The sequence below is a fragment of the Hemitrygon akajei genome, chromosome 10 (genome assembly GCF_048418815.1).
Source record: "Hemitrygon akajei chromosome 10, sHemAka1.3, whole genome shotgun sequence".
Classification (NCBI taxonomy): Eukaryota; Metazoa; Chordata; class Chondrichthyes; order Myliobatiformes; family Dasyatidae; genus Hemitrygon; species Hemitrygon akajei.
The window spans coordinates 136,138,260-136,153,039 of NC_133133.1; the positions used below are offsets into that span (position 1 = coordinate 136,138,260).

The window sequence follows — 14,780 nt, forward strand, 5'->3', positions numbered from 1 at the left end:
TGTTGTTGAATCAGCATAGTGTGGATTTATACAGGAAAAACGATGCTCAAGATATTTCTATAGACCACGCTGTGGAGTCAGCTTTCCAGATCCTAGTGTTACAAGTAAAAAGCAAAATATTAATTTTTAAATAAATTATATCCCAAGCAATTTTTCATAAATAACTGACATTCTTTTGTTTAGAAATGGAGACACCTCTTTTCCCCTTATTAGGGAGAAACAGAGCCTGTGGTACGTCGAATTACCAGGTGAACGAGTAGTCTTTGGGATTCTGCAAGTCTGTGTCTTTACTGATGCTTTGCTGCATGCTTGAGTGCCGATGCTTTTTTTTTGCTGGTGGGTTAGGGGGAGATTGTTGCTTTGCTGCTGCTTACACGTGGGAAGGGGGAGCTGGGGGGAGTTTGGGGGTTCTAACATTTAACTATCATTCATTCATTGGGGCACTCTTCTGTTTTTTTTGGATGGTTGCAAAGGAATTTCAGGATGTATATTGTTTACATTTCTCTGACATTAAGTGTACCTTTGAACCTTGTTAATGCCCTTACATTCATAAGCAATGTACTTCTAATTGTCTGCCACTTATTAGTCTAGCTCAGAAATTAATCAAATCTTGACTATAGGACAAACTCAACCTTTCACACATCTAGCCACTACTTAGGTTAAACCAACACTCCTATTTAGAAAAAATGCAAAAATATTTAGAACTAACATATTTTACATGGTGCTGCTCCATCCTCCTTGTTCCTATGCACCAAGCTTCACAACTACTGGTGTGAAACAAACTTTGTGACAGTTATGTCACAAAGTGCTTTTGTGTGCTAGCTAAACAGAAACTTTTCAATACATCTCAGTATAAATGACAATCATCAACCAGTCTGTGTAATGGACAATTCATTAAAAAAATTCTGACTCTGTTTGCCAATTCTACAACTCACAATTTCAATGTAATCATAAAATACTAAAAACACTTACAGGGGCTAGGAACATTTGGGATTACAAATGCAATTACCGTAGATTCCGGATTATAAGCCACTGCTTTTTTCCCACGCTTTGAACACTGCGGCCTTTACTACGGTGCGGCTAATGCATGGTTTTTTTCATGCCGCCAAAAACATTTTGCCTCGTAACAGTAGACCAATAAAATTGATGAGTAGTTCACAGAGGTCCAATGAAATTGTACGATAAATCAAGCGCACTTTCACAATTAAACTATTGTAAATCAGTCATTTGTACTCACCCTCATCAACATGGAAAACACTCAAAGAAAAGCATTGTGCTGCCTTTATGGCAGTTATTTAGTTTATAATATTTTCGCTTAGTAATTCATTTGTTAGTATTTTCTAGTTAAAGTTAGAAGTGTTTTAAGTATATTTGTTTTCTGTACTACATCTCGGGATGCTATGAAGTCACATCCGGTTTCGCCGCGTCTTGTGGGAAAATACCGGTTTGCGATAAACGGAAAGGAGGGGGCGAGCGCATTAGACCCGAGCGAAAACGCTGCTTTTAAGTTAAAGGCGATCAATAACTTTTCCTGGTAGGCTGCAGTATATATTTTTTTTTAACCAGTTGTTAGGAGATATTGGAATGTTGTTCGTGCACTGTTCAGTAAAAAAGTATACGCAACGTAATTTGTGTGTTACCGATACGTATGTATATTTAAAAGTAACCGTGTTACAGGCACGGTTCGAAAAAAAGCATTTGAAATATGTATTTGTTTATGTTACCATACGGATTTAATTAAAAGTTAAAAAATACTCACGTGTAATATCTTTCTGTGTAAATATCTCATATTACAACGTGGGACACCTGCGGCTTAAAATCCAGTGCGGCTTGTACAAGTACAAAATTGATTTTCTTTCTAAAATTAGAGCCTGCGGCTTTTAATCAGGTGCGCTCTGTAGTCCGGAATCTACGGTACATCAAAGATTTGAGTATTTACAAGTCCTCCCTATATCATGAAAGGGTTCTGTTCCTAAGAACTGTTCGTAAGCCAAACAATTCGCAAGTTGGAAATGTGGCCACGAACTTGTCTCAAAGATAGAAAGTTGAGGTTCCAACTTTCATCTCTAAAGCTCAACACAATGATACAATCATGAAGGCAGCACACCATCAGCTCTATTTGATTAGGAATTTGAGGATGTAAAAAGTATGTAATAAAACAAGAACAAAAGGTATGTAAAAGGTACGTAACCAAAGACTTTTGAAAATTTCTACAGATGCATGGAGAGCATTCTGACAAGCTGCATCTCTGCCTGGTAATGCTCAGAACTGGAAGAAGCTGCGAGGATTGAAGATGCAGGTAGTTACAACACAGGCATAATCCTCTCTGCCACTGAGGACATCTTGAAGAGGTCATGTCTCAAGAAGACAGCATTATCATTAAAGACCCTCGACATCTGAGACATGCCCTCTTCACATTACTACCTTCAGGGAGCCTGAAGGCCCACACTCAGTGCTTTAGGAACAGCTTCTGCTCCACCACTGTAGACTTCTGTACAGTCCATGAACATTATGTCCTTTCTCAACCTTTTGCACTAATTTATTTTTGAAATTTATGGCAATTTTTATGTCTTGCACTATACTGCTGCCGCAAGACAACAAATTTTACAACACGACAGTGATAATAAACCTGATTCTGAACCTCAAAAATCTAGGATGAAACTCAAATAAGGCATTGCCATATTGTTGGAACTGCTACATGCCATCTTCCAAAAAGGAAAAGTGACAATTATGCTGCCTGGAGGTGGATAAAAAAATGACATGGCATTATTTTAATGACAGAGGATTATCTGGAGTCCCAATCAATATTATTCCCAACAAAAAAAGGATCTTCTCATGATCAGATTTGTGTTCTGGGAGCAACAGGAGCAAATTGATTGATGGGTTTCCTGCATTATATACTAGATTGAATTTCTAAAATACAACGCTACAAGGTATTTTGGTCCTAATATCATTATAAAAGGGAAATTTTTTAAATTATTAAATAGAGAGGCAAGTCATTTTGAATTACAGAACTGTTGTGACCGATCACAAAATAAAACAAATATTCAAAATGGACAACCATCTCTTTCAGGACAGTCTCTCGGGGGCGGGGGGAGTCATTTGCTGTGGGCTTAAGATGGATGACAAGACCAACGAGAAACTTGAAGACTCAGACACTGGTTGCATTTGATTGACAGGCTGGGTAAATAATTCCAAAAATAGCGCACAACTTCTGTCATTTATACTCAGCTTCTGTGTATCCTAGCAAAGTGATTCAAAGTTGTCAATTACATCCTCAATGCTCTTAGTCCATTTGAGCAGTCACTGATCACAAATATATGTGAATAAGGACCTTACAAATCTTCCAAGAATGTTTTGAGATAATTCTTGAATCTAAAACATCAACTGTTTACCCCACTCCATAGATGCTGCCTGACTTACTGAGTTCCTCCAGCAATTTGTGTGTGTGCTCAAGATCTCCAGCATCTGCAGAATCTCATATTTATTTTTTTCCATTAGTGGGAGTCTAATTCTCACTATTCACCTGAAAACCTCTGACCATGAAGGAATTCAAGGAAACATGATTGTTTCAGGAGTCAAGTGTTGGGCATGGAAATAAGGTGACCAGCCCACTGGAACTAAAGGAATAGGAATATAGTCTTATTGCAGGAAATGTTGACCTAAACAAGAACTTTAACTTTAGTTTGCTTATTCTACCTCTCATTAGCAGCCATTGTCTCAGATCACAAAGGAAGTCAGAGATCATTGAAACGCATTAAGCCATGAACTCTGTGCTGGGTTTGGGGCTTTGACCATCAAATACATGATTCCTGAGATGGACAAAGTCTGTGCTGGCACAATGAAGGTGATAGTGGATTTCATCATCGATGTCAGCCTTTCTTGAACTGCTGCTTTCAAGATATGGAAAGTGATTCACTGTTTCTGGGGTTTTACGGAGGACTTTTAGATTGAGACATAGCAAAGTGTGGAAAAAAAAAGTCCTCCCTATGGGCACTCTGCCTCTGCTTTTGATCTCCACTCAGTAAAGTGGAGATTTGAATGCTTGGGCTGTAGCTGATCCAAACAACACTGAATAATCTGCATTTCATAATTACAGAACTGCTCTACCTACATTCTCTCTCCCCACAATCTGATCTTTAAGTCAAAAAGTTCTCTGTAGACTGCTGTCTGCAGAACCCTCTGAAGCTAACCCTAACCAACACTCACTCCCATATTCCTCTTAAATATTTCTTACGGGTAAGAAGAGTCGCTGTGAAGCACAAGGTTTGAAGAGTTTCTTCCATATTGCTGCAGTATCAGCTGGAAATGTTATTGGATAGATCGTGTGAGTGAACTTCTGATGAAATTCCTTCTTCCAGTTTTCCAGCTGCATGTAAAACAGAAAGATTATCAAAAGGACTTTCTACAATTTGTCTTCTGCTAACAAGTGGTACAACGAAAATGACACAATTGGGACCACAATGCACTGGGACAACTTCTCCAGCCAATTTCATGACCTTTTTCATATTAATAGGATACAAGTTAAAATCTAATTTTTTTTTCATTCCAGTACTTACAAAAGATACCAGAGCCATTGTCAACTTCAAGCATAAAGAAAGTGCCAAAAGTAGTCTAAATACTGTCAACCCCTACATTATGACTAATTGGGTAATGAAAAAAATCTCAAATCGCCACCCAGAAATTTAAGATAGGAAATAAAAATCACTCTCACAAGATTTATGCAAAGAAATAAAAGTAAAATAATAACACAATTTTTTTTAAATTCTCAGTTCTAGATGCATGCACAAATGATGCAGTTTATCTTTTTCTTCTTAGAGCAAAATACCCTCTTCTCCATACATAGGGACTGCCAGCGCACAAAATGCACTGGCATTTTAAACAAGAAATAAGGTAAATTTATTAGATTTTTAAAAATTACCATGCAAAATTCAGTAATTCCATATCACTTCCTGATTTTGATGCACTTGTATAGAAATGGTGTAAATATCAAAGCAGGTACTTACTGAGCTATTGAATTTATCATGGAGTTCATCCTCTGCAAATATGTGGAAATAAAGTGGTTTTTGACTAAATATAACAGCAGATTTTAGCATAGTTAGTGTTTCTTCCAGTCTCTCGCCACAAGCTACCACTGCCAGATGCATCCTCTCTGAAGAATTTTCTGATGAGCCTGTAGACTTCAATCTTCCTACTTCATATCTGTAAAATTAATTACACTAAAATGTTAAAATGTATTTTGGATATGAGTTATTGTGTTTTCCAACCAAAAGTCAAAATAATTTTAAATCCATGACTAATGTATCTACTGATAAAAAGTGTGTTTTCCTTATACAATGATGAGAAATATGTTCCAAATCTCATTTAAAAAATGTTTTCCCATTGGGCAAGAGAATGCTGCATTGGCTGTCCAATCTACTGTAGAATCCATCCAATTTTATTAATAAAAATTCAGACAGATTTCAGGAGGACCATAATATTATTGCTCAAATGGTAAAGGTGAAAAAAACACCCTCAATACGCTTTAAAATTAAATCATAACTGTAGATCCTTGAGGAAATTTCACAAAGACGAGACCAAGCTCAGGATTGAACTCAAGACTCTGGTACTATAATATCAGTGTACATGTTCCTCCTCTCTTTACACTTCATATCAAATGAGCTGCAAATCTCAATGTCTTGTTCAATCTCGACTCCAAATTAGATTTAAGGGTGCATTGTTTTAGCAATACTATTAATCATTAATTTTAAACAAATTTCCAGAATGTAACACCTGGTAAAGATTTTACTGCTAATGTTGTAGGGTCTTTCATGTAATGGTTTTCTGTAGAAGCTGTGTGTTCTGTTGATAGTGTTTGGGTTACTGTTAAAGATAGGAGATGTTTAGGAATATTGTATCATCCAATCAGGAGGGTGGAATTGGGAGAAGGTTCTGGAGAATGTTGAGGGAGAGGTTTTGTGATGGACACTGAGGTGGGTCAAGGTCTTTTTCAGTGGGAAATGGAGAGAGAAGCAGCTCAATCTGGCAGGATGCAGTATCTGATGGAACCCAAGGGAGGGAATTCTTCTGGGGATCAGTGAATAGGAGTTAGCACTATGTGTACATTAGACCCAATGGCTTTTGGAAGATTGAGCTCCAATATGTGCACATTTGACTGTTTAATTATGATGGGCCCTTTTGTTTTTTTTCCTAATAACTGCTTAGTTAAATTAACATTCATAAATATACTTTCTTTATAATTGTATGCAGTGTATAGTCTGTTATTCCCTGCTGAAGGGTGATTGCATGGGGCTGTAAATTACACAATATTCACAGAGATTGGGGTTCAGGTAGGCGAGACATCCCAACCTCATGGGGTTGGTGGGACCAAAGTCATATCGACCTTAGATGTACGGAGGTTGAAAAAGGTGATAATCTCACCGCGGAATCAAGTGGCCGTTAGTGAGGCGCTAATGACGCCCAATACAAAGGCACTTCAAGAAAAAAAGTTAACATGCATTTACGTAACACCAGAACAAACTTAGTATTGTCACGCAAAATTTGACCCATCAGCTTAAAATTGAGTGAAATGGAGTCAATGGATTCCAAACAGTGTCTGTGATAGGAACAGGAGGCAGAAATTTCTACTAAATTTCTTTAGTATTTGTCAGATTGCAATTTTGTATTAAATTTTTGCACAGATGGGGATGGTGTGAAGTGAAAAATCCAATGACTATGACTGGAAATCAGTAAGGGGGCAGTGGAAAACCAGATGCTGAAATGTGGAAATGTGCTTTCAGATAAATGTCACCAAGGGTCAGTATTTGGTTGAGAAATAGGAGAGGGCCAAGGACAGATCATTGGAAAAAAATGCTAGCAGTTGACAATGTAGGAGTGTGAAAAAAAAGCTCAGCAGGCAATTTTCTAGCAGCATTGGACAAGTAGCAATTAAATAAGAAAGATGTACCTGCTTGAAGAACTATTAGAAGGAAGGAGGTGTATAATAAATCAAAAGTCACAAATGTCAAGAAGGAAGATATTGTATTAAAAAATACAGTAAGTATCAATTTAATCAACATTGTAACTGCTCCCGCTTCAAACTATATACAGACAAGTAAACACTGATCTAAAATTGAACCATATTCTTAAAGGCTAAGTGGTATCGTTTTATTGCAAATTTTGAAATCAGTAATTCACTCACTCTGGCAACAATATTCTACAAGAAACAGAATTTGAGCTAACCCTACCCAGTGGGGAATGACTGATATACAAAAATCCTCTCGGTAATTAATAAATTTATCTTATTTGGAGAGATAATAATTTTTTTAAATTTTTTTTTAATTATTTGCAGTTTTGATGGTGCTGACTGTGATGGCCAATATGGCCATTGCTAATCTACCCAAAATTCATACAGGGAGAAAAAGAAAAGATTTGTTAAACATTGGTCACAAACCTTGGCTATTAGTTGTATTTGGCAACATACTACTGTCTACCACACTAATGGAAATCAGTTTCATAAACAATGAGCTAGATATTAAATTTAGCACTTCATAATCTGGTATCTTGGCTCTCCATTAAGTCATTGAAGAACTAAAACCAGTCTTTTATTTCCATGCTGTAGCAGCCTCACCCACCTGAACAAATACCAAAGAGTAAGATATTTTTCCCCATCATATCTATACCATTGGTCCAATTCATCTGGATCAGTTTCAAATGGAGATGCAAATACTTTCTAACAGGCACACTTTCACCACTGAATCAAGAACCTGATGAGTATTTCCAATGGATAGTTCAGTGAATTAATAAACCAGCTTTTAAACAACTTTTCCAAATACATAGTTTAATAATGGAGACTGCAAAATGATGTTGCTAATAATTTATCAATAAGGCTGGATGACATTGACAAATAATGGGATAGATGCCTGGGGAAGAATAACAATAACTTTTATTTTAGATAGCACTTCTAGCATTTCCAGATGCAATTTGTTCTCTATTCCAATTCAGGAAAACATCAAAACCTCCTGTACTTGTTTCCAGTTAAATATTCACTGGATATCACAGCAAAATTCAGCCTCCTGATTCCTCTAGAGATCTCTGATTAAGGCTTTGGCAGGGATCATTGATTGATTTATAAATGAATAATAAATAAATTTCAGCATTCAAAGTTCCATATTGTACATAAACTTTTTGTGATTAAAGACTAGTTGTAGATAAGTCAGCTAGAACACGAACACACACACACACACACACACACTTCATTAACAAAACTGGCAAAAAGTTTGAATTTTCCAGCTTTTTAAATGGTATAGAAGCATAAACCATCAGAAATATGATGCCGAAGAAACTCTCTTTAAGATGAGCACCAGCTAGTTTCATTGAATTGCTAAGCAGAGAAGTGAATTTAAACCAGCTGACTATGAATATGACTGCCTTCTAAAATAATTATCAGCACGAACTGCAATTTATTCATAGTACTGCAGAGAGTAACATTATGGTACCATTCCTGGGAAAGATATTTAATCTAAGGAAAAATTATTGAATTCTCTGCCTTTACAGATGCTGCCTCATCCATTAAGCATTTTCTGTATTTATTTCAGGCTTCTAGTATCTCTGGTACTTTGCATTTAGACTTATTATTTTAAACTCAAAGATAAAATTAAATCTATACTGTCTTTGAGATTACCAGGTGAAAACAGAAGTCAAATGACTTGGTCTATTAATTAAAAATACCGTGCTTACATGTGGAACTTTTTTAAAAAGTTCCAACAGTCAGTATAAATATTTCCTTAATAACACACAAGAATACATTGCTTGTGTTGCACTAGATTATTAGGTTTGACTATTGGCATTCATCTTTGAAGTTAGTAGCTGTCTAAAATTAAGTGCAAATGTAATGACCTTTTCTTTGAATTGCATGGACTAATGAAGTGGGATCCTTTGGAGATATATCTAATTCCAGATACTACCATGACTACATCTTATAAATCATATTTTGGCTACGACTTTTAAAGCAATTGTTAAAAAGGCAGCTAATTCCACAAAGGATATTAAATGATGCTCAGCTTTTAGTATGTTATTTTCCATAGTTAAACCTCTAAAATGGACAGAATAAGGCTAAAACTCTTATGCAGATGTGGAACCAGTAACACAAATGTGAGAGCATCTGCTACTGTTCAGATACAAATCCCAACATTAGAGTTTATTGCCTGCAGAGCAACCCAAAGTATTTGACAAGCACTTTTTCCTATGGAAGATGACCTGCTGCAGACCACAGAGCATCAGAAAGCAGTTCAAACTGTAACAGTACAAAAATACTATAACTGCTGCTAATATGTTTGTATCTAACAAAATACATCAGAAAGAGGGTCTGACAAGATTAATTTAAATGGCATATAATGAATAAATTAAATACCCCATATCCTTTGCTATTTTTAGTTTGTCTTCTCATTTATTCTTTAGCAATTTCTATTTAATCTTTTTTTTCAAAAATAACTTCTTTGCACTTTGAAACAATGACTTTAGGAGTGAGTGAGGACACATCCCTTTTTATTTTGAAATTATATACTAATCCTCAGTACAACTATTACAAATAAACTTTAACAAATACACACACAAAATGCTGGAGGAACTCAGGAGTCCAGGCAGCATCTATGGAAAAGAGTCCAGTCAACGTTCCAGGCCAAGACCTTTCATCACGACCCTTCTTCATTGAGTCCTGATGAAGGGTCTCAGCATGAAAGGCTGACTACTCTTTTCCAAAGAAGCTGCCTGGCTTGTTGAGTTCCTCCTACATTTTGTGTGTGTTGCTTGGATTTCCAGCATCTGCAGATTTTCTCTTGTTTGTGATTAACAAATACAGTCTAAATTTAAGCTCCATGAACAACCCTTTTTTTAAAAAAAAATCATAATGGAGCTAGTGCATGGATGCAAAGTACAAGACATTTCATTCATCTTTAACCCCAGATATGCAGAATGGATGGTTAGTACAAGACAGAATTACCAGAAAGCAAATGTATTCATACATGGTGTTTTTTTTTTTAAAAACTTAGTGCTGATCTTGTTGAAGACAAGTCTGTGGAATTATGATTGCAAAAACAAGGAGATTACAGATAAATTTCAGGTATTATGCATCTATCTTGACCACTTGACGATAAAGAATACATGTGATGTACTAAAAAAACTGTAAATCAGACATTTGATAGTAGGGTGGAACTAGAATGAGAGATATGATACTTATCCCAGTGGTTTAAAAAAGCATATAGTCAGGAATTTGGTGGATTACTTGTATTTTCCAGAACTAACTAAATTTGGAGAAGGTTTCATTAAATTGGAGAAAAAGCATTTGGGAAGGAGACAAAGAGCAGACAAAAGAAACTTGCCAATTAGCTTAATATTTGTTATAAGCAACATTAGAAGTTTGTTATTAGAGATGTTACAGCTAAACAGCTAAAATGAAACAAAATATTTTGCTTTCAAAATCAACTATGGAACAACACTCTTTAAAAAAAAGCCAATACAAAATCAAGCTGGTTGAAAGAAGTCGCGACGAAGGGTCTCAAACTGAAATGTCAATTGTTTATTCCTCTCCACAGATTCTGTCAGGCCTGCTGAGTTCTTCCAGAATTCTGTTTATTACTCTAGACTTGCAGCATCTGCAGAATCTCTTGTGTTTATGTAATGAAAGAGTAGTTGTTGGAGGCCAGTCATCTCAGCCCAGGACCCAACGGGAGGTCCTTGAGGAAGTATCTTTGATCCAAGCATCATCCACCTCTTCATCATTCATCAAGATTTGAAATTCATTTATTGAATACTTTGCAGCTCTCTTCCATTTATAACTTATTTGTTAATTAAGCACATCACATCCATGAGACCAGCTTGCACTCCCTAACAACACTGAATACAGCAGTCCAGGAACTGACCATCACCGCATTCTTAAGGACAGTTATGGATGGGCAGGCTGGAGACTAACAGCACATTCACACCCTGCAAATGACTAAATGATTAAAACAGACCAGTCAGGTAATGGTTCAAACAACAGTCTCCTTATAGCTCCATTATATTTTTGTCCTTTCAGTATCTTTCATTTCTAACTTTAACAACAGTCATTTTTGAATCACAACTTTTTTTGCGTCTTGGTTAACTAATCATCAATTGATTTGTTTTTGTATTAATGTTATTTTACTTTAATTACTGCAGGTGATTAGACTTGGCAATTGTAGCAGTAATTAAAGTAAAATAACATTAATACAAAAATGAAATGCTACTGATGCTGAAAGCCAGGAACAAAATGCAAAATAGTGGGGGAGGAAAGTCAGATCATGCAGTTTCTGAGAAGAGAGAAACAAATTTTAACTCAACAGCCTTCCATTAGACTGAAAAATTCAACTTCACAGAGATGAGAGGAAACAAGAAAACAAATTGATAATTAATTGATAATTAAACAAAGATTAAAAAGGATGATGTGCAAAAGAAATGTGATGTAGAAAAATGGGTGGAGGGTTAAATGATAACAGCAGAATCATTATCAACCACAGTCCCAAAACTGTTAAAACAATATTAAGCCTGGAGGCTGTTAAGGGCTTAATTGAATAATGAGGAACAATTCTATGTTTCATGAGACCAGTGCAGGAAATAAAGGACAGAGGTCAGCATGCAAGTAGGATAAATAGAACATTAAAATGATGAGTGACCAGAAGCTCAAAGTCAAATTTTTTGACTGAATAAGGAACTCCATGAAGTAATCACCCAAATCTTATTTGGTCACTGCAGTGTCAGAGAGATCACACTGCAAGTAACAAAAGCAGTATGCCAAATTGAAAGCACATAAATCAGAGTTTAACATGGAAGGAGACATTGCCAGCCTATGTGGCAGGTAGGTGTAGCATCTCTAGCAATTACTTGTGAAGAACTGTGAGAAGGTGTCTGTGGTAGCAACATCATACCAGGAGCAGCAGCAGATCACCAGTTTGAAATATTAAGTCCTTTTCTTTTATCAGGTAAGTGGTCTGACCTGATCAGCATTTCCAAATTGTTTTATTTGTATTTTCAATTTACTTATACTATTCTGCCTTTGTAAACATAATCAAAAGCACCGTCTGTGGCACTGCAACATGGGTAAATAGAAAAGTTAAAGGAAGTAGCACTTAAGGAAATGCAGTCAAGTGCAGCTGTGGGAATCGGTGGACCCCTTGTTTACTAACCTAACCCTACAAACAGAAGTTGAGGAAAGATAAGAGTTAGCAGAAGAACCTTGCAAAGCCAAAGTATAAAGTGGAAGGAGGAAGAAAAGGACAAAATTTTCTTCTGTCCCCAAGTAGTAATTAAGAATGATGCAGTTATCAAACACCTGGTAAAATAGATAGATAGATAGATAGATAGATACTTTATTCATCCCCATGGGGAAATTCAACATTTTTTCCAATGTCCCATACACTTGTTGTAGCAAAAACTCATTACATACAATACTTAACTCAGTAATAATATGATATGCATCTAAATCACTAACTCAAAAAGCATTAATAATAGCTTTAAAAAAAAAGTTCTTAAGTCCTGGCAGTTGAATTGTAAAGCCTAATGGCATTGGGGAGTATTGACCTCTTCATCCTGTCTGAGGAGCATTGCATCGACAGTAACCTGTCGCTGAAACTGCTTCTCTGTCTCTGGATGGTGCTATGTAGAGGATGTTCAGGGTTTTCCATAATTGACCGTAGCCTACTCAGCGCCCTCCGCTCAGCTACCGATGTTAAACTCTCCAGTACTTTGCCCACGACAGAGCCCGCCTTCCTTATCAGCTTATTAAGACGTGAGGCGTCCTTCTTCTTAATGCTTCCTCCCCAACACGCCACCACAAAGAAGAGGGCGCTCTCAACAACTGACCTATAGAACATCTTCAGCATCTCACTGCAGACATTGAATGACGCCAACCTTCTAAGGAAGTACAGTCGACTCTGTGCCTTCCTGCACAAGGCATCTGTGTTGGCAGTCCAGTCTAGCTTCTCGTCCAACTGTACTCCCAGATACTTGTAGGTCTTAACCTGCTCCACACATTCTCCATTAATGATCACTGGCTCCATATGAGGCCTAGATCTCCTAAAGTCCACCACCATCTCCTTGGTCTTGGTGACATTGAGACGCAGGTAGTTTGAGTTGCACCATATCACAAAGTCCTGTATCAGTTTCCTATACTCCTCCTCCTGTCCATTCCTGACACACCCCACTATGGCCGTGTCATCAGCGAACTTCTGCACATGGCAGGACTCCGAGTTATATTGGAAGTCAGATGTGTACAGAGTGAGGGGCTTATATTACACTGAAACAAAAATGTTTCACTGAGCCCACACAAAAAAAAGAGCAAGATATGACAAACACCAATACAAAGTTCCCATTGTAACATCTTTTCTATGGAGGAAGTGAACAGAAATATAAGGTGGTGTTTCTATTTGTAGAAAAAGTTCAAACAAGCAAAGAAAATATTGATCTGAAACTAAGTCTCTCCATAGACACTGTGTCATCTACTGAGTGCTTCTAACATTTTCTTTTTGCATTTCAGAATGCCAGCATCAGCTCTTTGCTTTTCATAAAAAGAACAAAGATTATAAAATGAAGAGCGGAAATTAAGACATTGGGAAAACCTTTTAGAGCACACTGATCAGATAACATTTAAATGTGGCCAAATTTGTTTATCAAATATGAGAAAGTTTATTTATCATGTGCACATTGAAACATACACTGCAATACGTTGTTTGCATTAAAAACCACCACACACAAGTATGTGCTGGGGGTAGCCCACAAGCATCACAACACATTCCAACGCCAACATAGCAAGCCCAAAATGCTTGGCAGAACAACGCAGAACACAACAAACAACAAAACAGCAAAACAATTCCTTCCTCCCACCCATGCAAATACATAATCCTCCAATCCAAAGAGAGGCCATCTTTTTTTGACCTCCAACAGACTCGGATCTGAAACACTAGATCTTTGATTACCTCCGTGGTCTCAGAGAGTTAAAGACCAAGGGCTCAGGCCAATGGACCTTGGCATCTGGACCTATGATTCGATCCTTGGTATCAACCTAAAGGAACCACTGATAACCAAAAGCTAGGTCTTGAACTCCAGCCTTGCTGATTCATGAACCCAGGGGGTCATCAGACCTCGCTCCTCACTGCTTGGAACTCTGACTCTGGACTTCGCGGACACAGGGGTGGAGAGAGTTGTCAGGAAATGTAGCGGAGGCTTGACCCAAAAACAGAGCAGTGGAAGTGATATAGCAGTAATCAATATTTTCCAAATAAATTGCAAAATAACAAGCCACAACTGATAAACAAAAGAGAATAGAGCTCCATCTCTTACTCCATAACAGTGTTGTGTGCAGTTGAACTTGTGTGAGAAGGCACAAGGGTGAGTCTTCCCATCCAGTCCTCATTGGGAGAGGATGGCCAACTCAGATGCATTCACCTCTACTACTAAAGGTCCAAAGGGGTTCAGATTGGGGTAAATGGGGGTGGTGGTAAAGTGTCTCTTGAGATCCTTGAAAGCATGATCCATGACAACAGACTAGATTATCTGTGAAGTTGGTGATCTGGTGAGGGAGGTGAGAGGAGAGGTGATTTGGCTGTAGTTCCTAATGAAATGGCATTTGAAGTTGGCAAAGCCCAAGAAGCACTGTAGCTGTTTGAGAAAACAAGGATGGGGCTATTCAAAGATGGCATGCACTTTCTCTGGATCCATGGTTATGCCTTGGGATGAAAGGACATAATCCAGGAAGGAAATCATTGTGTGGAACTGGTATTTCTCTAAAT

At 37.3% G+C, this 14,780-nt stretch overlaps 1 protein-coding gene across 2 annotated transcripts in view; it reads right to left on the reverse strand.

Annotated features, from left to right (window-relative positions):
- Positions 1-14,780, reverse strand: part of LOC140734703 (glucoside xylosyltransferase 1-like) — a 63,331-nt gene that overhangs the window by 20,377 nt on the left and 28,174 nt on the right. For both annotated transcript variants that reach the window (XM_073059033.1, XM_073059034.1), the window contains 2 exons: positions 5,007-5,202; positions 4,238-4,369 (listed from right to left, as the gene is read on the reverse strand). In XM_073059033.1, the coding sequence (XP_072915134.1) occupies positions 4,238-4,369; positions 5,007-5,202 (328 nt within the window). The remainder of the gene's footprint in view (positions 1-4,237; positions 4,370-5,006; positions 5,203-14,780) is intronic.